We start from the raw sequence: 20,284 nt of genomic DNA, 5'->3' as shown, positions 1-20,284 counted from the left end.
AAGTTTATGGAAAAACAAGGCCCAAAAAGGAGAAGTGGGGGAAAATCTTGATAACGTGTGCTTGAGTGCAGGGCTGCACTACAAGGCTCAGGCATTCGAAAAATCCCTCCCTTTCGCTCTTTCCCGGTATCAAATTGGTCTATCGGCTACTCTACTTATGTCGCGCGATAATAAACGCTTTGGGCCTAATACCCCGTAAAATTCGGACGGATCGCTTTTCCCGAAATACAAATAGAGCAGCAGCGCGGGCTCGTTAACGAGCTGACGTCGTCGCCTCGCGTATACGAGTGTAAAGAGCTGGCGCCACCGTCTGTCATTGGGCCTCACGCAGATAAGGCCCAAAAAAATTTTTTTCCTCTCTTACCTCCCCGTATCGCCGGAATTCCTCCTACGGACTCCAATAACGATGCAAACTCGACGGAAGCTTAACATCTGTCGAATCGCTTCTAAAAGAGCTCTTAAGCTGCGGACGGTTAATTCAGAGAACACACATACTCTCTCGTCGGAGCAAAAAAAATATCGACGGGGACTCTCTCAGATGGCGCTGGAGTCGCGCTGGCGCGCGATCAGCCGTCTTACGGGCCAGACCGCACGCGCGCTCTGGATCAAAACATTGCCGGTAAGCCGAAATTTACGAGAGCCTCGCAGCTTGTTTACCTGGGGCCCCGTACTCGCTGCGGGCCCGGCGAGGCTCGTTAGTCTCCCGCTGAGCGCGCGGCTATCGGGAAATCCTCGTGAGCTTCCGGCGCCTCGGCTCGCTCCGGAACTCGAGACGATTTCCTGACTTTTATCTCGACGAGCGATTTTCAGGTAGGTAAGAGTCGTCCGCCGCGCTATTGGAGCGCGAGGAATGAGAGTGCAGGATTTTTTTTTCCTATGCTAGGAGAGTGCGGTCTCTGCTCCACTTGCGAGAGGGATGGCCTTGTCGCCGGCTTCTGCAATCAAGGGATAGACGCGTGTGCCTATCTGCGCGCTGAAATCGCGTACCGCCGACGATTTTGGACTGATTCGGCTCGGCTGATAGGAAGGAGAAATCCGAGCCGGGCTGTTTCTCATTTTCGCGTGAACGTTGTTTAAAAGACGAGGAAATTCGTGATTTATCGTGAATCATCCCCGTATCTCCACAGCGCATCGCGTCTATGGCTCCAAACGCGTTGCGCGCAAGCGCACATGGCATAATCCTCTTCCAAATAAATCATCTCTCTATAGCTTCAGCGGAGAAAAAAAGCAAAGCAAAAAAAGGAATGCGTCGTCGCATGCTCCGTACCTACGCAGGATTAAGATCTCTCGTTGGCGCGGCCGAAGGCCGATTGACCTCCGCCGCCTCGGAAACGGTAGCCCAGAACCGCCCGCTGCGACGACGAGGACCCCCTTACGCGCCGTTGCGTATATATATATATAGGTAAACACGCGCTGCTGAGGGCTACGGGGATGATGGCCTTTTGGCAGTTCGGTTGCGTCACAAGTAGCGAGTTGTTGCACAATCTTTCGGAATTGGAGTGTATGAAATCCCTGATCCGAGATGCAGCGGAGAAAGGCGCTTTTCTTCCGTGCAGCGTAGGGGGGCGATGAGAGGCCCCTTATTCCGAGGTCTCGGGGTATTATGCGGCTTGCTTTTCCGCGTAAACGGTAGATCTTGTATGCGTGACTCTTAATCCGTCGCGTTATGCGAGGTATAAGTATAATATTTTTTTCTTTAACGTGTACGTTAGCTGGATTGTTCGGCTCTTGTCGCTCCGATGAAGATAATATGCGCTTATCTGCGCAGTGCGTGACGCACTCTTTTCGAATGGTATAATTATTTATAGTCGGCAAGGAAAACTTGGTAAAAAATATATTCTCGCGAATTCCTACACGAATAGCTAGCTATACATCCCGTCCGAGACGCGTCGCAGCCATGATCATCCCCCTTGGTAAAGAGCTAACCTGAATGGAATCACTCAGCGTTAAAAAGATGCGAAGCAAGATTCCTCTCTCCCCCCTTAGAAAAAAAAAGACGATACACTCCACACGCACGTAGCATAAACCCATCATACAGGCCAGAAAAGGTGGAGACTACGCTACATAAGAGAGAGAGAGAGTAAAAAGCGCAACGCCACGACGAACGGTCGAGCGTGAAAAAGGTTCACTCCGCCTCTCTACCTGTACACGTATATATATATATATAACACGCACGAGCGTATAAGGGAGAACCCTTAATAATCCAGCAGCGGCGCAGTGGATTAGCGCACTCGGCTGAACTTTTTCACCGCGCGAGAGACGAACTTTTCACTCGGAGCGAGCAACTTTTTCCGATGCTGCTGATGATGTTCTTCTCGCCGAGTCTTGAGATTCAATCGCTGCCTGATGGCCAGAGTGCGGATGCTCCATAGTTATGCGCGAGCGGTGGGTATATTGGGCGGTGAATAATTGACTCGAGTATAGAGAGAGTTCTTCGTTCGCTTTCTCGTTTCGCCGCGTTATATCGAGTTATTAGTCGCGAGCGCGCACTTTGGGATTTTTTTTTTTTTATTTTTCGATCCATCTCTTATTTAGCGGGGGTATAAAAGACTGATTCAGTTTGATTTCATTTTTCAAGTGCTCCAAAACATTCGCGCGGCTTTGCGGACGGCGCAGTGTATATAAAGGGATCGCTATATAGTTGAGAGCGAGCTCGGTAAAATTTCAAACTTTGCGCTACAATTGATATTTCTTTTTACTAAAGTCTTTTCTCCTAATAAAACGCGAAGCTTTGATAATATAGCTGGAAAAACGTAACGCAATAAAGTATGTATGACAACTTCCCGAACCTCCCCTCGAGCGTCGGCATCTTTTTTCCTCTCTCGCATGCGTGTCTCGTTGACGGCGACGAAAACCACGCGTCCTTCGGCATATCGCATCGTGTAGAGCAGCAGCCACTCGAGCGGCCTGTCCTCGAAAAAAATGAGCATCTGCTTGCAGCAGCTTTGTCGGCGCGCGCGCGCGCTATCGTCGTCCCCGCAAAGACGCGATGAAAAAAAGAGAGCTGCTACTGCTGCTGATGCTGGAGTGTGTATTGTGGATGTAAAAAAATGTTTTCTATATTTTTTATCATTTCAAGAATTTGAGACTTGGGATTGGCAAACGATTCGGCGATTGATTCGCTCCTCCTGACCAATGTGCTTTTTATTTGATTATTTTCATCGGAAAAAATGTATTCGTCAGTCGTAATGAAGAACAGAGTCGCATATAAAAGTATATTAAGTAAGTCCGAACGTGCAGGACGCGAACGAGAAAGCCAAACAGAGCCGCGATTTTTTAACGTCTTTCAGCGACGTCACTTCGGGAGACAGAAACGTTCGCGTTCGCGTTTCCTCATTCCAATGCGGTTATTATATGCTTATACGTCTACCGAGTCTCGTTCAAGCCCGGGGCGATCATCTTTGTAGCGCCTTACAGGACTTATAAACTTTGAATTTTCATCACCTCCGCGAGAGAGAAAAACCATCAAACTCGATTTTTACAAGAATCAGCAAGCCTCCGGTATAGCCTCAAACGAGCAATAACCACAGCGCATATTCCCCATACACACGGTAGCGCAATCGCACCAGCCTATACATAACCGCCCCCCACCTCGGACAGTCCTCGAGAGGAGGGAATCGATTATCTCGTTGCGACTCGCGGCCATTTTGTAGGGGAGCGCGAGCCAATGAGCCTGTGGCGTGGGCGTGTAGTCGAGCATTGGCAGAGCGAAACTCGCGTACCCCCCCCCCCACCCCGAGATACTCTGTGGGCGCGGTGCTCGACGGGGTGGGGGGTGAGAGCCGCGACGAGGTTAGCCCGCGAGAGCCGAGTCAGTGCCTCTCCGGGCCCCGCGCCGTCAGCCTCGTGCGCATACCGCTGCTCCCGTCGCCGCAGCTGTCCTTCTAGCAGGGGTCGCTAGCTCGGACTGTGTGTGTGTGTGTGTGTGAGAGAGAGAGAAAGAGAGAGACTGTCTACCTACACACTCGCGACGAACATTCAGTGCGACTCGTTCTCCCATCGCCTGCGCCGGTTGTTCTCCGCGATATCGTTGTTACACGTATACGCAGATTGACAAGTGCGCCGACGCCATCTTGCTGCTGGCCCGATGAAGGGGTAGAGGATACGCGTAGAGAGGAAGGTCAGTGCGAAGCGAGCGGCGAGTGGAGAGGTTGCTGCGCACACTAGTATATAGACTGCCTCGTGGGCGCGGATAACGGCGAGCCCTCAAGATTACCCGAAAGTCGACCGGGTGCGAGGCACGCGGCGCCGGGGGGCTCGAGATTGCGCCGAGCGCGATGCAGAGACCGGCCGCCGCTGGCGGTGGGCCCGGGCCCATTGGCCTACAGGGCCCGCCCAGGTCAATCAAGATCTCGCCGGTCAAGATACAGGACGAGCCCGGCGATCCCATGTCTCAGAGTAAGTAGAGCAGTATATAGCTCTTCTACGCACCTGCCGCATGAGTTTGTGTCGACGTATATGAAAGGGAAAATTATCGCACACAGCAGCAGTAGAGTAGCCCATTGGCACGTATAAACGCGCGCGGACAGGCGCCTTGATCTCGATCGCGGAAAATATCGACGGGAAATGTCGAGTTACCAAATCTTCCACGCGCATACTTTTTTGGCTCTTCCTCCATATACGCGATGCCGTACGTATAATGAGCGTAATAAAACGCGTGTGCGACGTGACGCACACGGCTCTCGGGAACGAAAATTGTAATAGCGATTGATTCAGCTCTCGACGCTGTGCTGTGTGCGTGTGTGTGTGTGTGTGTGTTTTGCACAGTGTTCTCAGTAGCGCGCAAAAAGCGCGCCAGCGGAGCCGTCGAGCTGCTTTCTTAATTACTCGCGAACGGCGAGTGACTTATATGTGTGTGTGTGTGTGTATATATATCACCAATCTCATCATCAGCGTCTATTTAATTAAGTCGTGTCCGGCCGACAATGATCGTAAACATATATCGCGTATATATAAACGAGCGCTAAACGGAAAAGTTTTCAGAGATAGCCATCGCCGGGGAATAAATTTACACCGGATCTCTCGACTTGCCACCGTATATATACGCTATATGTGTACATAAATTTTTCATCGCGGATATATATAGCTTAATCGCTCATCCATACGACTGTCCCCCTTTCCGCTAATAAAAACAAGCCTCATACCTCGTCGCCCCCATTCGAAATCCATTGAAAAGCGCATCTCGCACACTATTGATGTATGATATAAAGTCTCCGGAAAATCAAAACTTTCACGGTCCGCTGGAAAAACAGCAGCACCGGGGAAATCGTATTTTCATTCGGCCGCGGATATAATTCACGGAGAGTCTGGTATATAGCGAAAGCTGCGCTTTATTCCGTCCCGCTCGCGAAGTTTAATCGGGCAAAGTGCCCGAGCGTATCCGGCGAGGGTCATTGAACAAGGGGCAGCGCTAGCTGTGTGTGTACACGCATTCGTATAACTACTTCGTGTGCCCGAGAGAGAGAGAGAGAGAGAGAGAGAGAGAGACGGGGGTTGGGTTGATTCATACATTACATATTACGTTCGTTTTGCGGTTGTGCGCGCGTCTGCAGTGTCTTTCGCGATTTCGAGCACCGGCGCGCAATTTCCCATCTGTATACAGAAATATCGTTCGACGATAATTTTGCTGTTTCGAGTATACTTATGCCTCACTCTCGTGCGCGACAGCTAGCTCGAAAAACGCCAAAAGGGACTCTCTCCGTGGAATCCGAGCCGAACAGACGTGTTCCCTCTATACTCTTCCTTCTCACTTTTTTCTACGTTCTTGGATGTATTCTATTCTACATTATGGACGGGGTCCGTTATTACGAATCCGCACACATTCCAGACCGTGATCAGTGTAATACAGACTAAGATAAAAATTATAAAAATTTATTTCATTACACCTGACTAAAGTTTTGTTAATTTTCAAAGTAATTCCGAGTGTCAAACAATTAAACTATAAACTTACCAAAGTCTACTTCCGAGTTAATTAATTCTGATTTAAAACATCTATATAAATTAAAATTATTAACCAAATCTAAGAAAATGGTTTCTTTCTAAAGCGTCTTCTTAAAAAGAATTAAATGGAAAGTTATTTGACCAACGGACTTGATGTTTACAAACGTTCATTCGGCTAGATCGCGGATTCCCTCGTAAGTGACTTCCAATAATCGAAATAAACATCTGAACTGTAGTAACTCAACAGATACATTCCTTAATTCTACGTGCTCCTATGAGGTGGGCGGAGAAGATCCGCAAAATCCGCCTTGGGGGCCGCTTTTACGTGGATCCTACCTCCGCTGCCAACCTGCCAAAAAAAAAAAAAAAACGTCAAAAGAGCCTCGCACACCAGCCTGTCCAGTGTACTCAAGCCAAAACAAGCGAAGATACACGGTACATCCGCGCGGGCGTCGTTCCGGAAAGAAAGAGCGCTGCATAGGTGTCGTAGGGGGGCTACTATACGTACCGTATACACAGTATAATACACACACTGTCCTTTTCCCGCAGCGGAGGAATCATCAGCCGATTAGAGTGCAGATGTTCTCATCTGCGGATTATGGCATCCCCCCTGCCGCTATCATAAGTACTCGAGGGGGAGAGAGAGAGAGAGAGAAAACTAGGGGGGTAGCATAGCGCCCCCTACCATCTTTTCGCGTTCGCTTCACGCATGTGCGTCTGACTCTCTCTCTCTCTCTCTCTCTCTCTCTCTCTGTTTTCTCTCTCTCTCTCTCTCTCTCTCTCTCTCTCGTATACGCTGGGCTATACAGAGGAGACGCAGCTCGGGTGTGTGTCTTTTTTCAGTGGAGAGAGATGGGGTGATGTCCCTTCGCAAGGGGGCATGATTGAATTATCACGAGTGTTTGCGGAGCGACGGACGCGGCCAATCGAATTAGGCGCGCGCGTGCGAGAGAGCAAGCGATTTTCTTAACCTCAAACTTCTTTGCACGGCGCTTTTCATCTCCGAAATTTTTACAGAGAAAAAGTTACGCTCGAAAGGCTTGGGGAGAAAAAATGCCCCCTTTTTTTCGCGCAGCGATGATTTACGGCCAAGCTTTAGCGTCGTGTGTCCCGCGAAAGCGATAACGACGGCAAGATATATTGGCCGATGCCGATCGCGTGCGCTCATGGCTTTCCTCAATTTTACGATGACAGCAGCAGCAGCAGCAGCAGCAGCAGCGGCGGCGCAGAGAGGATATCGATCAATGGGCTCTCGGTGTATAGTAGCCGCGCGGCGCCAGGGGCCCTAAAAGACTGCGCCGCCGGCGAACGTCCGGCATCCGTTTACACTGGCGCCTGTCCCTCTCCGGTTCGGCGCCTTCTGGACTTCTTCTTCCTTCTCTAAACGGCTCTCTCTCTCTCTCTCTCTCTCTCTCTCTCTCTCGGTTTTCCTCTACACACTTGTATATACCTATATATACGCATCGTCGGGGGGACACACGGGGCTGCTGCTCCGACTGACCCAGAGACAAGGTCGTAAAGTCCCCGAGAGACCCGTGTACTCGATTTTTCTCCCGCGCCGTGGAGGGCCGCCTCTGTTTCCTCTGCGTGTATAAAAATTCGAAAGTGACGCGGGAGAGGAAGAAGAGAAACCCTTTTGCTTTTTTTAGAGCTGATCTCAGCTCGGAGATAAGCGCTTCGCGCGCATTTTTGTCGCGCAGTGTATAGAAGCGCAAACAATGTATATTTATTTCGGAGTCGTCGTCGTCTATTTTCGCGCGCTGCATTCAACATTCAAAAGCCGTCTATAAATATGGGCGAGCAGCGACGAGTGCGGCTTTGATATATACGCTCTCGAGGGTATATAACACATTATCTTAACCTTAAAATACGGAGCTGTGCGGAGGGGATCCATTAGGCGCGTCGATCTCTGCCGATGCAAAATTGACGAGAGAGAGAGAGAGAGTTGCAGGGGATTCGATAATTCGGCGAAAATTTCCAGCGAGTCATCTCTCATTGGAACGGCGAGCCGAGCCGCGAGGGTAATGAGCTCTTGGGAATATTTTAGGGAGAGAGCTTCGATATAGACGTTTAACTGGTGGATCTATAGTTGTTGCTATATAAGAAATTCGATTTTAAAAGCCTTTTGAATGAAGTAATCGTGCTTTTATACATTATAATTTTCGCTATTAACTTATAACAAAAATCCAAAAAATGTCCTCTCCCACAGCCTCGCCCTCGCCGATAGATAGAGCCAAAAAATTTGTCATCCAAAAACACGCACGGGCTGCTAAAAAAAAATATACACACAGCACACCACGGCGTCCGCAGACTCTCGCGCATCTCTTTCTCTCAAGGCGCGCTTTATCACACTAATGACTGTTCGAGCCTCGCCGGGAACCCGTAGCTGCCGCTTAGTCGGCCGTCTGTCTTTCGCGTTTTTTTCTCTCTCTCTCTCCCTCTCTCTCTCTCTCTCTCTCTCGCTCACTCGCTCGCGCGCGATTGAAGGACCGGGCGCCTTGATTTATGCGGAACGAGTAGAGAATCTCGATCTTTTTTTTTCTCTCCGCGATGCTTTATTTGAATTCGAGTGGACAATTTTCGGAGCAGAGAATTTATAGATGTGTATACTGCGTTGCTTGGCTAAGAGCTTGGGAGAACAAAGGAATTCGTCGGTCCTTCCTCAACTTCACGCCTCCGTCTTCGTATACAGCTATATCTGACGTCTATATACATTCGTGCGGTCTCGGGGTTTCCGTTACGCGTGAGACTACACTTTTTATATTATAAGCGTATATAATGAGTCAGAGCTACCGAATATTTTCCTCGTCCGCGCGCACGGAGAGAACATCAGCAGCGACCTCGATCGGGGGAGAGAAAGAGAGAGAGAGAGAGAGAGAGAGAGAGAGAGAGAGAGAGAGAAACAGTCAATCCGTTATCTCGACCACGGCGGAGCCCTCATAAAGCACGGTATAATCGAGCCATTCGCATGCAGTCTCTCTGCCGAACGAAGGAAAAAAAAGGCCAAAAGCGAAGGATCGCCGCTCGTTAAGGAGAAACGCGGGAGCCGCTCGGTAGCGCGTCTAATTTCGCGCTCCGAGAGCGAAAAATCAATCGGCCGCGTCTCTCTCTCTCTCTATATATATATAAAGCAAAAGGAGAGGAAAAAAGTGTAGGATCTCGCCGACAGAGAGAGAGAGAGAGAGAGAGAGAGAGAGAGAGGAGATTAGAACCTGCTCCAGGCGCCCGCGTGTGCGTGTGTGTATCCGTATACAGAAGACTGTATATGTGGTGGAATGTGCGTCGAGTGAGAGAGAGAGAGAGAGAGAGAAAAAGCGGCGCTGATAAAAGAGAGACGGAGAGCGTCGGCTGTCCATGGCCAACACCTACATAAATTTCGGGGGGACCTGGCGGCGCGCGGAGAGAGCGCACTCGGCGGGGATATCGGACGGACGGACGTGGCGCATCCTAAATTTAGGCAAATGAGCCGAGAGGAGAAAAACAGCCTCGGCTGCTGCTGCTGCTGCTGCTGCATATATTCGCGTATGTGTGCGTGCGAGCGTGGACGGATAGAGCGATGGGATGTATTTTATATTAGGATATTATAGGAGCTGATTTTTTTATTGGAGGATTCGCGCGGTTCGTTTAACATTCGGCTGATTTATCGTGCGAAATCTCAAAATCTCAGCCGATAAAAGCGCCGATAAAACAATAGCCAACGCTTATCCATTAGATTTTCCTAGCGCAAGAATCAAAGGAAATCTCCGGCGTAATAAAACCCATCGACGAATCACCTCGCCGCAAAAGTATCGCCTATTCGGAAAATCCAAAGAACTACGTACACACTGCTTATGCGCGTGCAGAAATAAGCAAGAAGGAGCTGAGAAGTAGAAATAATTAGCGGAGGTGTTAATGAAATACCGAAGCCGCCGGCGGCGCCTCTGAACTGCAGCGCAGACACGCGGACCGGCGCCGCTCACCTCTTCTCTTTTTCGATCCGATCCTTCGGCTCTTCTGTCTCTCTCTCTCTCTCTCTCTCTCTCTCTCTCTCTCTCTTATACCTTATACTATGCACTCACTGCGCGGTCAATCCTCTGCGTGCACACACACGCGACGATTTCGCCCCTTACACTTTTCCAGCGCCAAAAATCGCGACCTCGATTTTTCCCTCCCAATGCAGCGAACCAGAACAAAAATAAGGAAAAAACTTGACTCTCTCCCTCGCGCAGAGCTGCCGCTGTCGGCTCGAGCACAAAGGCCCCGAGAGCGAAATCCGTACATGGCCTGCTCGCGGCGTTCCTTATCGGCTCCGCTGAGAAAGGGCTTTAACACGCGCTTGCGCGAGTATAGGGAGAGCAACAAGACTCGTCGTCGAGAGCGTCGCGGAAACCGACAAGCGCTGCAGCCGAGGCTTCGCTGTATATACACATATATATATATATATATATATATATATATATATATACCTATACCAGATCGAGGGAATACACGACCGCTGCGCTGCGGAGACTCGCGGTATTTATACTCGCCCGCGCGCGCGCGTGTGTGTGTGTGTGTGTGTGTGCCGGGGAATCGCTTTAGTAGTCGCTGTGTTTCTCCGGTTCGAGAGAATCTTGAGAGAGAGTTTTGTTTTTGCCTTTTGACGGAGTTAATCGCAGATCGTTGCGCTGATTTTTTTCCCTTTGAGAGAGGATTTTTTTCTTCGCCCAGTGAATCCTTATAGGAGACTTAATGCTCAGATAAGGCTGCGTATGAGCGATGGTGTATATTCAGGCAAGGCAGTTTATTGGTATAAGGATAAAATTGAAGAAAAAAAATTCGAGCCGCGACAGTGTATACTCTCAAATTTAATTAATCGACCGGCCCGAGGACACGAGTCGATTGTGTTTTATGTATATTTATGCCTCCTCTCTCCCTCTACATCAATTACGCTTATTGGCCGACGCCTTGGTACACGTGTACGCACCTCCGCCGAGATCTCTGGGATCAATACATTTTTATTTTATTTTTCATATGTATACGCATACGCGTGCCCGCGTATTACCGAGAGACCATTAATTCACTCGGCTGTGTGTGTACATGTGTATTCGCTCCTTTATATTCATAACCTTCGCATTTGATCCTCTGCAAGCTTATAGGTGTCCTTATCGGACAAACTCGTGATTTGCTCTTTTAGATATATACACCGTGTACGGAGCGAGTGACTGCGATATTTTTACATAGAAATGGCTTTTATACATATATACTCTTGGATGCAGAGTATCCAAGTGTTTGCTGAGAAATATTATCGCGTTGAGTGCGGGATATGACAGCTGCTCGATTATTACGAAGAGCCGCGCGCGTTGAGGCAAAAATATATATGTGATGAGAGAGAGACGAGGTGCTTAAGATGGAAATCATTATTCAATTTCCAGCTCTTACATAAAACTTGAGTATGTATATAGATACTATCGTTTCAGAGGATAGCTTTCCCTCTTTTTCCCTCTGGAATATTACGTCATGCCTGCGTTATTCGCTTAAGACGAGTCTTTGTCAAGCTTTCAGCATCGTCTACTGTGATGTACAACAAGGTTTTTGAGAACAAAACTTTTTCCAAAACATATCTTGCAAAAACCATTCGAAATCAAAGCCCACGTCGATCGTCCGCATCTCTCTCTCTGAAAAATAAATCCATAAATTTCCTCTCTTCGCGAAACAATTTCAGCTCTCCTCTCACACACGCATAATACCAACGCACCGCGTGTGCCTCTCTCTCTCTCTCTCTCTCTCTCTCTCTCTATCGCAGCTGTGTATAACATAATCGAATATTCGCCTCTCTCTCTCTCTCTCTCCCTCTCTCGCACAGCGAATGAGCGTCTGCTGGATAGGAGGAGCCAAGCTACCCCTACCGCGTCTCCTGTCCACGACTCCGCCTACCTCGTACTGCGCAACTCTCGCTCAATCTCTATATATATATATATATATATATATGTATATCCCCTCGATATATACCGCGCGCCTGTATACACCTTTTCAATCTTCTCGCCGGCAGCTCTCGCTTATTTTTTCGTTTAATTTTTTTTTACAACAATAATAACAACAACAACAACGCTGCAGCCCGTTTATTGTCCTCTGATGTGCGTTGCAGGCGAATATATGTGATTACGGGGAATTTTCGGTGCTTCGTGACGTTTCTTGCGCAATTTTCGAATCCGGATTCAGAGCGAAAGCATAATCCGGCGGTATTATCTAAAACAGTACACGATAAGGGCGGCGAGTGTTAAAACGAGATAATTGACAAAGGCGCCGATGCCGCGCGTGCGAGCCGATAAATCACTGATGCTTGCTTTTCTGCGACGTGTTGAAGTTGTTTTTTTTTTTTTTTTGTTTGGCTGATCGTCTCTTGAGCTGTTTGCGCGTAATTCCGTGATCGCGGCGAAAGTAGCAGCGGTGTGTATTGCGCTTATCGGTTATCGTCGAGACGTGTCTGCCGGCTCTTTTAGATATTGACTTGTGTGTATGAAGGAAGTGTGATATTTTTGCTAGATATTGTAGACGATGAATTTTCTCGCGAGGATGGTATGATTGGATGACTTGAAAGTTTTGAGATTTGCACTTCATGGCGCGCGAGTAGTAAAATTAAATTGGTTATGCGGCTATATCAATTATATAGCAAAATAGGTTTGGTGCAGTGAATAATTCACGGTGAAATCGAATGAATATTGCATTAATTCGAATGACATTTCAATACATCATACTTATAATGTACAACTCTATCATAGAATTATTTATAGCACAGTGTGGCTAAAATCCGCTGTTAAGTCACGAATAGGCGAGACTTGCGGACTTTAGCAGTCTGTGCTATAACATTTTATACGATACTCTTGACTTAAATGGTTCAGTTTTACACGGCGCTTAGCGGTTTATTGCAATTCAAAAGCATTAACGCTTCCCTCAAATCATCAATATACATCACACGAGCTCTTACCAATAATCAAATATACACTCCCACAGAATTAAAAAAAAAAAACTCACAAATCTAACAAACCCCTCAAATTTCTTCTCCAGAGAGCAGAAGTTCGCTGTGCGTCGGTTGCGGCGGTCGTATCCACGACCAGTGGATCTTGAGGGTAGCCCCGGACCTCGAGTGGCACGCAGCCTGCCTAAAATGCGCCGCCTGTCAGCAGTTCCTCGACGAGAGCTGCACATGCTTCGTCCGCGACGGCAAGACCTACTGCAAGGACGACTACGTTAGGTGAGACTACAATACAACCTGCAAAAATAAATCATCGCGAGGAAAAGAACCATCGTCAAAATATACAAACTCGCCCGCGTTCTATTTATAAAAGCACGAAAAAGTAAGATAATAATACATACATCAGTATACACACGCACTCGGCCCACGACGAGCTCGACGTTTATTTACCCGCGACGCGTTCGATTCGATAACTGCCAATCAATCAAGGGGATCTGTTTGAAAAGGTAAGCGACAAGAAAAAGAAACATCGCGAATACAACGGACGCGCGCAGCTCGCTGTAACGAAAATAACGACGAGATATATATATATATTTTTCTCTCTCAGACTCTGTCGCAACAAACGCGAAAAGCGCGGGTATTTTTAAAAATAGCGAGCTTGCGTAATACACTAAAAAATAAAAACTTTCTCTCTTTCGCCCGCAGGTTATTCGGCACCAAGTGCGACAAGTGCAGGCAGTCGTTCAACAAGAACGACTTCGTCATGCGAGCCAAGACCAAGATCTACCACCTGGAGTGTTTCCGCTGCTCGGCCTGCATGAGGCAGCTCGTCCCGGGCGACGAGTTCGCTCTGAGGTCCGACGGCCTCTTCTGCCGGCACGACCACGACGCGCTCGAGGGTGAGAAGATCTGCGGTGGCGGTGTACCCGCCGGAATACCCGGCAACGAGAACAACAACAACGCCAATCTCACCAACAACAATCACCACCTGCATCCGAACGACGGATCGCTGTCGGGTGTGTATATATTCTATGTATATACGCGTGAAAATCGAAACAGTAGTTGGCAGCAGTGGGTGTTAATCCCAATTACAACTCGTCGCAGTACGAGCGGGCGTTAAAGTTTAAACGCGAGCGCGCGTCCATTCTAATCAAGCTCCGCTGAGAGCGTGAGAGAGAGAGAGAGAGAGAGAGAGAGAGAGAGAATCAAAAACAGCGAGTCGGACACGGGTCTGGACACTAAACTATTAACGCGTTGAAGCGAGGGACGTAGAATGTTAATTGGGCCCGGAAAGTAAATAAACTTCTCGGTAAAGCAAACAGAGCTCGTGTGGCTTAGTCGCCAATAATTCGCTCTACATAACGTAGACGTAGTCGCGTGTCGGGGCTTTGCGCAGGTGTTGATAATTGAGGCGATTAAACTCGCCATAAGCTTGACCGGCGGATGGATTATACGGCCGACCCTTCCTTTGAAGCTTCCTCCGCTACTGAATTTCGCATCTCGGATCGTCGTTATTACATACGCTGGAGCGACGTTGATAAATAAATAAAACCTAAGGATTATTCCCGAGCCGGTTTTTATACACGACGTTGATGCATTCTCCTCGCTAACGTCCAGCTCAAACTGTCGTCTCGCAGCGGCGTATTATCGTCTATGCCCATGCAGCGACGCTCGGTAGCCGTCCCCCGCGTAATTAGCACGCGCTGTTTCTACAGTCTATAATGCTGCGTATATAGATTTTGAAAATCTCTCGCCGAGGAGAGAAGAAGAAGGAGTCGCTGCAGTAAAGCTACCGCGCGTATATAGAGGTAGACCGGAATTTCGAGCTGTCTCTCTCTCTCTCTCTCTCTCTCTCTCTCTCTCTCTCTCTCTCTCTCTCTCTCTCTCGACGTCGGATAGGTGTCAAATGTAACACGTCCCCGCCAACTACCGGAGCACACAGCAGCGCATCCTTCGTTTATTTTATCATTTTTCTCTGAGACGACTCCTGCCTTTCACCCCGCGCACGCAGCACGTGCACACACACACACACAGTGGCTCATTAATCCGGTAGCGCGTTCGCGGTAGCCGCCGTCGGATTATGCTTTATTAAAGGCTCGTAAAGCGTGTCGGTGCGCGGATTCGCCGTAAATAATGTAAGCTTTTTTCTTCCACTCTCTTACTCTCTTCACGTCGAGGATATGGGATTTTTCTTATCTGGAGGTCCACTTGTTCGACTTTATATATCTCGTCGTCTTTGTGACTCGCGCAAGCGCGCTATCGCTAAGCAAATTTACCGAGATTACGATACAGGCACTCGACGAGAGAGAGAGAGAGAGAGAGAGAGAGAGAGAGAGAGCTGATGCGGCCGAGCGACGATCTTAATCGTGCGATCGTTACGAAATATATCCACACAGGCACTTGATGTGTACCGAGCGGTTTCTCGGAATATACGTATCGATTTTCGATCGAAAATCGGAGGGCCTCGGAAACGCCGCGCCGACAAATTTTTATCGGAAATGAAGAGCGGGGATAAAGAAAAAAAAACACGAACGTACCGCAGCGCGGCGAGATCAAAGAACCGCCACTTGTATACTCTTGCTTTTCTCTCCTTGGAATACCGCGGACTCTACTCGTCTGCGAGCGCGCGTGTGTGTGTGTGTGTGTGTGTACCGAATCTCATTTTTTCCTCGCGCTCGCGCACTCGTCTCTTTTTGGAAGCTCCTCTCGAGAACGCGATTAAACATTCATTTATGCGCTTCGAGAGTCCGTTCGATCTCTTCGCCTTTTTTTCTCTCTGTCTCTCCGTCTGCTCCTCCCGTCGTTTGCACAGAAGGATATCTCCTCGCGATGACTTTTACTCTCTTGCGCAAGCGGAGTAAGCTCGCGACAATGGCGAGAATCCCGGGGCATATACCGTTTTAGACCCGCGTGTGTTTACCGCTCGAGAAAGGAGCAACGCAAAGTCGAAAAAAAAAAAAAAATACTCCCGGGCCTATTTTCGCGTCCTAAGCAAATATAGCTGCGCATTCCCTCCGAGCTCTCTCAATGGGACGCGCGCGGCTTGAATGAGATTTTCCAAATTTCTCCGCGTCTCTCTATTTCGGCCAGGAATAGATGGAAGAGGTATGCTATAACAAAGATGAAAAAAATTGCAGATTCCGGCTCGGAGAGCGGCTCGCACAAGACGGTGGGCGGCGCGCGGGGCGCAGCGGGCCACAAGGGCGGCGGCTCCGACGGCAAGCCGACGCGCGTGCGCACCGTGCTGAACGAGAAGCAGCTGCACACGCTGCGCACTTGCTACGCGGCCAACCCGAGACCCGACGCTCTCATGAAGGAGCAGCTCGTCGAGATGACGGGATTGAGTCCGAGGGTCATCAGGGTCTGGTTCCAGAACAAGCGCTGCAAGGACAAGAAGAAGACCATCGCTATGAAGCAGCAGATGCAGCAGGAGAAGGTATGTCCTGCAGTGTGTATTGTTTTCCGCACGTCGATGTCAAAAAAATTAAGCTAACTTAACGAAGTATTTCCCGTTTCAGGACGGGCGCAAGTTGGGCTTCGGAGGTATGCACGGGATACCCATGGTGGCGAGCAGTCCCGTCAGACACGAGAGCCCCATCGGGATGACGCCGCTCGAGGTGCAGGCTTATCAGCCGCCCTGGAAGGCTCTGTCGGATTTCGCGCTGCATACTGATCTGGACAGGCTCGACCCGAACGCGCCTTCCTTCCATCATCTCGTCTCGCAGGTTGGTTTTCAGATTTCTCTATGCGTTCGCTTCCTTGAATTCGCAAGTCGAGTCGATGGATAATTGGTTCGATGGCAATTTCAGATGCACGGCTACGACATGCACGGCGGTGGCGGACCACCGCAGCAGCTGCCTCCCCCGGGTATGTTATCCGGTCCGATGGGCGACGGTGGCGGTGGCGGTGGTGGACCTCTGCCCCCTCCGGGACCTCACCATCCTGGCGGCGGTAACGGACCCGGACCAGACATGGGTCAGCATCCCGACAGCACCGACAGTTACGTTACTTACCTCGAGAGCGATAGCGACTCGCTCCACCACGACACCGGCAGCCCATAGTGCCGCCCGCTGAATCTCAGGTGCGGATACACTGGTACTGCTCCGGCGACGGCTGCCGGCAACTTCCTCATGCAGTAGGAAACCGAAGAAGATTCAGTTTCGGTTCTGCAGCGCGGTAGGATCTGTGAATCATGGCAGCGGTCTATTTGAATTTCGCTGGCTTTCTGATTTGTTATTTCAGAACGTCGTCGATAAACGCTGAATGACAAAAAAGTAGCGAACGACGCGATGTCGTCGAGGCTGCTTTAAAAAGAGCGGATCAGAATTCGATGATATAACGGGATCTGCCGCTCTTTCGAAATTAAATTATTTTATTGTGATTCGCTCCAGTGATTCGAGTGCACAACTTGGGCAGGAGCGTGTATCCTGAAGTCTCGGAAAAAAGATTGTTAACGAGAGTGTGTTTGATGTTGTTATATAGTAAGCTTCTGACTTGATGAGAATTTTGCTCTTTAAGCGAATCAGAAGATATATATGATGATTATGTTGACATTGTTTTGTAAAATTTCATTTTTTTTCTCTTGAAAAATGTTTATTTTTGACAACGAGTAAATGACGATCTCGTGGAAGTATTATATTCACGAAATTGTATGAACCGAAAACTAGGTATTATTATACGATAGGATTCAGTGGGGATTAGAAATTAGCGTTATCTTATCGTACTTCGATTTCTTTGATAAAGTGTACATTTAAAATGGACGATCGAGGTTCTTTGTTCGTGTAATGCAGACCAACGAATCATGATTTTTGCGCATGCAATTTCATCACCCTAACAATACCTGTTGTTCACTTGTTAAACGATTGTTCGACGCTTAATTTATGTTGCCACGATATTCGTTCTCCCTTACTCCGTGGAACGCTGTACATATACGAGATGATGAAAAAAAAGCTGTAAATAATTATTTTATTCGAGGAATCAATGTGTTGACGAAGAGAATAAGAAAAGAATACGACGGATGTGTACCTTCGCGTCGAAAATATTTTAGCAACTTCGCGTATGTCGTGAGAAACAAAGCCACATTCTATCATGAATGTTTACGTACTGTTCGACGTGCGTTGCATCGTCAGCCAAGCAGAACAAATACCAAAGCGAGCGCAGTGAAATCCTTTGTAAATAGACGCACATCATAGATGCGTGAACTCTGGGAGAAGTGTTCACGTCTCGACTACGACGATGACGATGAACGAATGATAATAAGAAAGAAGTTATATTGCGGAATTGTCTCTTCTAATGCTGTATATTATACGCGATTTATGCAACATTGTCATTTTAGGTAAAATTTCCCGAATTTCTTCGAGTAATTTCGGAATTTGTATGATATTTCTATACAGGCACAGTGTACGTAATAAAAAAAAATTCTCGAAATTAAAATTTATTTACTCTTTTCACCTAAATCCTAGCTTTCGCTCCTAATTGTCAATTTATAAAATAAATTTTTGTTTAACAAATTTGTTTTATTCCATGTCGATAAGGTAGAAATTAACGCATGATACCAGGATCTTTTATCTTGAGAAGATGATCGACCAGGTAATGAAAAATAAATAAATTTTTCAATTTGAAAATAAATCTGAATTTCAAAAAGTTATCTGATAAATACTTATATATTTTACACGTATTGTTGTCGAATGGTCGATGCGGAATTGCAGACGACTTTTAAAAGCAGAGCCAGCGTTGCGATCGGTAAAGTAGTGCAGCACTGGTCGTCAAAAACAAAAGACGCAGATCAAAACACTTTGTTATTTAAAACTGGATAAGTGGCGATAAACGGTCTTCTACAATCAACTATAATGCCGACGAAATCGAAATTGGTAAGCATAATAGTTGTATTGGTTATTTTGTTCTTTTGCATCAAGAAAAATTCTCAACTTGTCAACAATCACGTGCATTTTATGGGTTATGTTTACATATGCTTCTTGCATTGAAATCAATTGAGTTAGGATACCCGTACACAAATGTTTTCTATAATCCCTTATTGATTAAAAAATTCAAATGACAATGTATTTTGACAGCCCCGAAATAAGGCACCACCTCCAAAGCTGGTGAAACCACCAGAAACACAGCAAAGCACATCAAATACAGAACCTGCCAGAACAGCAAGTGGATTAAATCAAGAAGCTGAGGACCAATTTGAACTAGAGTTATGTTGGTGTATCCAACAATTACAAGCTGGACTGATGGACATGAAACTCCAGGATAAACAAGTCTACAACATGACCAAAAGCTTGAACGTACTCAAGAGCAATAATGCATCGCTTATTAAGAAACGACAAGTGATGAGAAACACTTTTGGTGATTACAGAACCAAAATGGCAGAGGATGAAAAGAAATTCAGCAAGACCACATCATTTGTAAAATTCACATCCAGCAAAAAACCTGAAAAGAAATCAATGTTCATAAAGAAAGCTTGCAATTCAACGGATCCAAATGAGAAAGTCTCAGAATCTGATGTCAAAGAGGCAAACAGCAAAGCGATAATAAATCCAGACGTATCGAACGAACCATTCAAATTTAACTTTTGTCTCAGTGAATCATGAAATAATTGTCTTGTTTACTATATTCATATTTGATGTACACATATACTGACTTTATATAGAGTTAAATTTAATTTGATACGTTTATTTAAATAAAAAAATGTTGAAAACTATTTTACATACAAAAAGGTGAATTTATTTTCTGAAATATTTTGTTTCTACTTGTCAAACATCATCAATTCAAGAGTGTTACAAAGAAAATGTAAAAAATATCACGTTATCAATAGTTAATATCTTCCTTTTTGGAGCGCGCCAAACCGCAAAGCTCGTGCTCAGAAAAGGTTTTTCTTTTTTTAAACATGGCATTTGTTTATGTTTTTCGTTTCTCTTAAACGTTTTTTACACTCTCTCACAAGTTTTCCGTTTCCACTTCGTCAATCAGGCTGTAAGGATACGATGATAAAAATCTCTCGATACTCCCCCGTTTTTTAATTTTTTTTCAGCTGTTCGACTACAATTTATACGATCCCAACCGGTCCTGTGGCGCAACGGATAACGCGTCTGACTACGGATCAGAAGATTCCAGGTTCGAATCCTGGCAGGATCGATCTTCTTTTTGTTACCCCTCAAGAAAATCTCATTTTGCTCTAATTACCTTCGAAACAACAATATCAAACTATTTCGCCCTATTTTTAACAATATGACCGTCTATTTTGCATTGTATTCGCCTGTGACGTACTGGTAGACTGCGAAGAACGTGACGTAAGCCCGACTCCAGATTGCGAGAGTGTGTGTGTGCGAAAGTCGACTCGCGCACCACCACAGTCGCGTTTTATCGTATACGCGATGACTGGCGTGTGAAAAACTCATTTCGCGT

General features: G+C 47.1%; 2 protein-coding genes and 1 non-coding gene across 5 annotated transcripts in view; all 3 read left to right on the top strand.

Moving 5' to 3' along the window:
* Positions 1-18,307, top strand: part of LOC100119365 (insulin gene enhancer protein ISL-1) — a 37,593-nt gene extending 19,286 nt beyond the window's left edge. The window contains exons 1-6 of one of the 3 annotated variants that reach the window (XM_032596147.1): positions 3,810-4,398; positions 12,967-13,153; positions 13,580-13,890; positions 16,012-16,310; positions 16,378-16,599; positions 16,684-18,307. In XM_032596147.1, the coding sequence (XP_032452038.1) occupies positions 4,278-4,398; positions 12,967-13,153; positions 13,580-13,890; positions 16,012-16,310; positions 16,378-16,599; positions 16,684-16,935 (1,392 nt within the window). In that variant the 5' untranslated portion in view covers positions 3,810-4,277 and the 3' untranslated portion in view covers positions 16,936-18,307. Of the gene's footprint in view, positions 1-3,809; positions 4,399-12,966; positions 13,154-13,579; positions 13,891-16,011; positions 16,311-16,377; positions 16,600-16,683 lie in introns of those variants that run through there. The other 2 variants (XM_016981401.3, XM_032596148.1) reach the window with 2 other exon arrangements.
* A 186-nt stretch (positions 18,308-18,493) lies between these two features.
* On the top strand, positions 18,494-19,589 carry LOC100679409 (UPF0488 protein CG14286). Its single transcript, XM_003424955.5, has 2 exons — positions 18,494-18,744; positions 18,946-19,589. Exons 1-2 carry the CDS (start codon positions 18,724-18,726, stop codon positions 19,468-19,470), a joined length of 546 nt encoding a protein of 181 aa, XP_003425003.1. The 5' UTR covers positions 18,494-18,723; the 3' UTR covers positions 19,471-19,589.
* A 352-nt stretch (positions 19,590-19,941) lies between these two features.
* Positions 19,942-20,014, top strand: TRNAR-ACG. Its single transcript has one exon. It is a non-coding gene; the product is annotated as a tRNA-Arg (tRNA).
* Positions 20,015-20,284: the final 270 nt, after the last annotated feature.

Source organism: Nasonia vitripennis, chromosome 1 (genome assembly GCF_009193385.2).
Source record: "Nasonia vitripennis strain AsymCx chromosome 1, Nvit_psr_1.1, whole genome shotgun sequence".
NCBI classification, from domain to species: Eukaryota; Metazoa; Arthropoda; class Insecta; order Hymenoptera; family Pteromalidae; genus Nasonia; species Nasonia vitripennis.
Note: the sequence above shows the minus strand (reverse complement) of the source record. Positions and strands in the feature narration are given on the sequence as shown.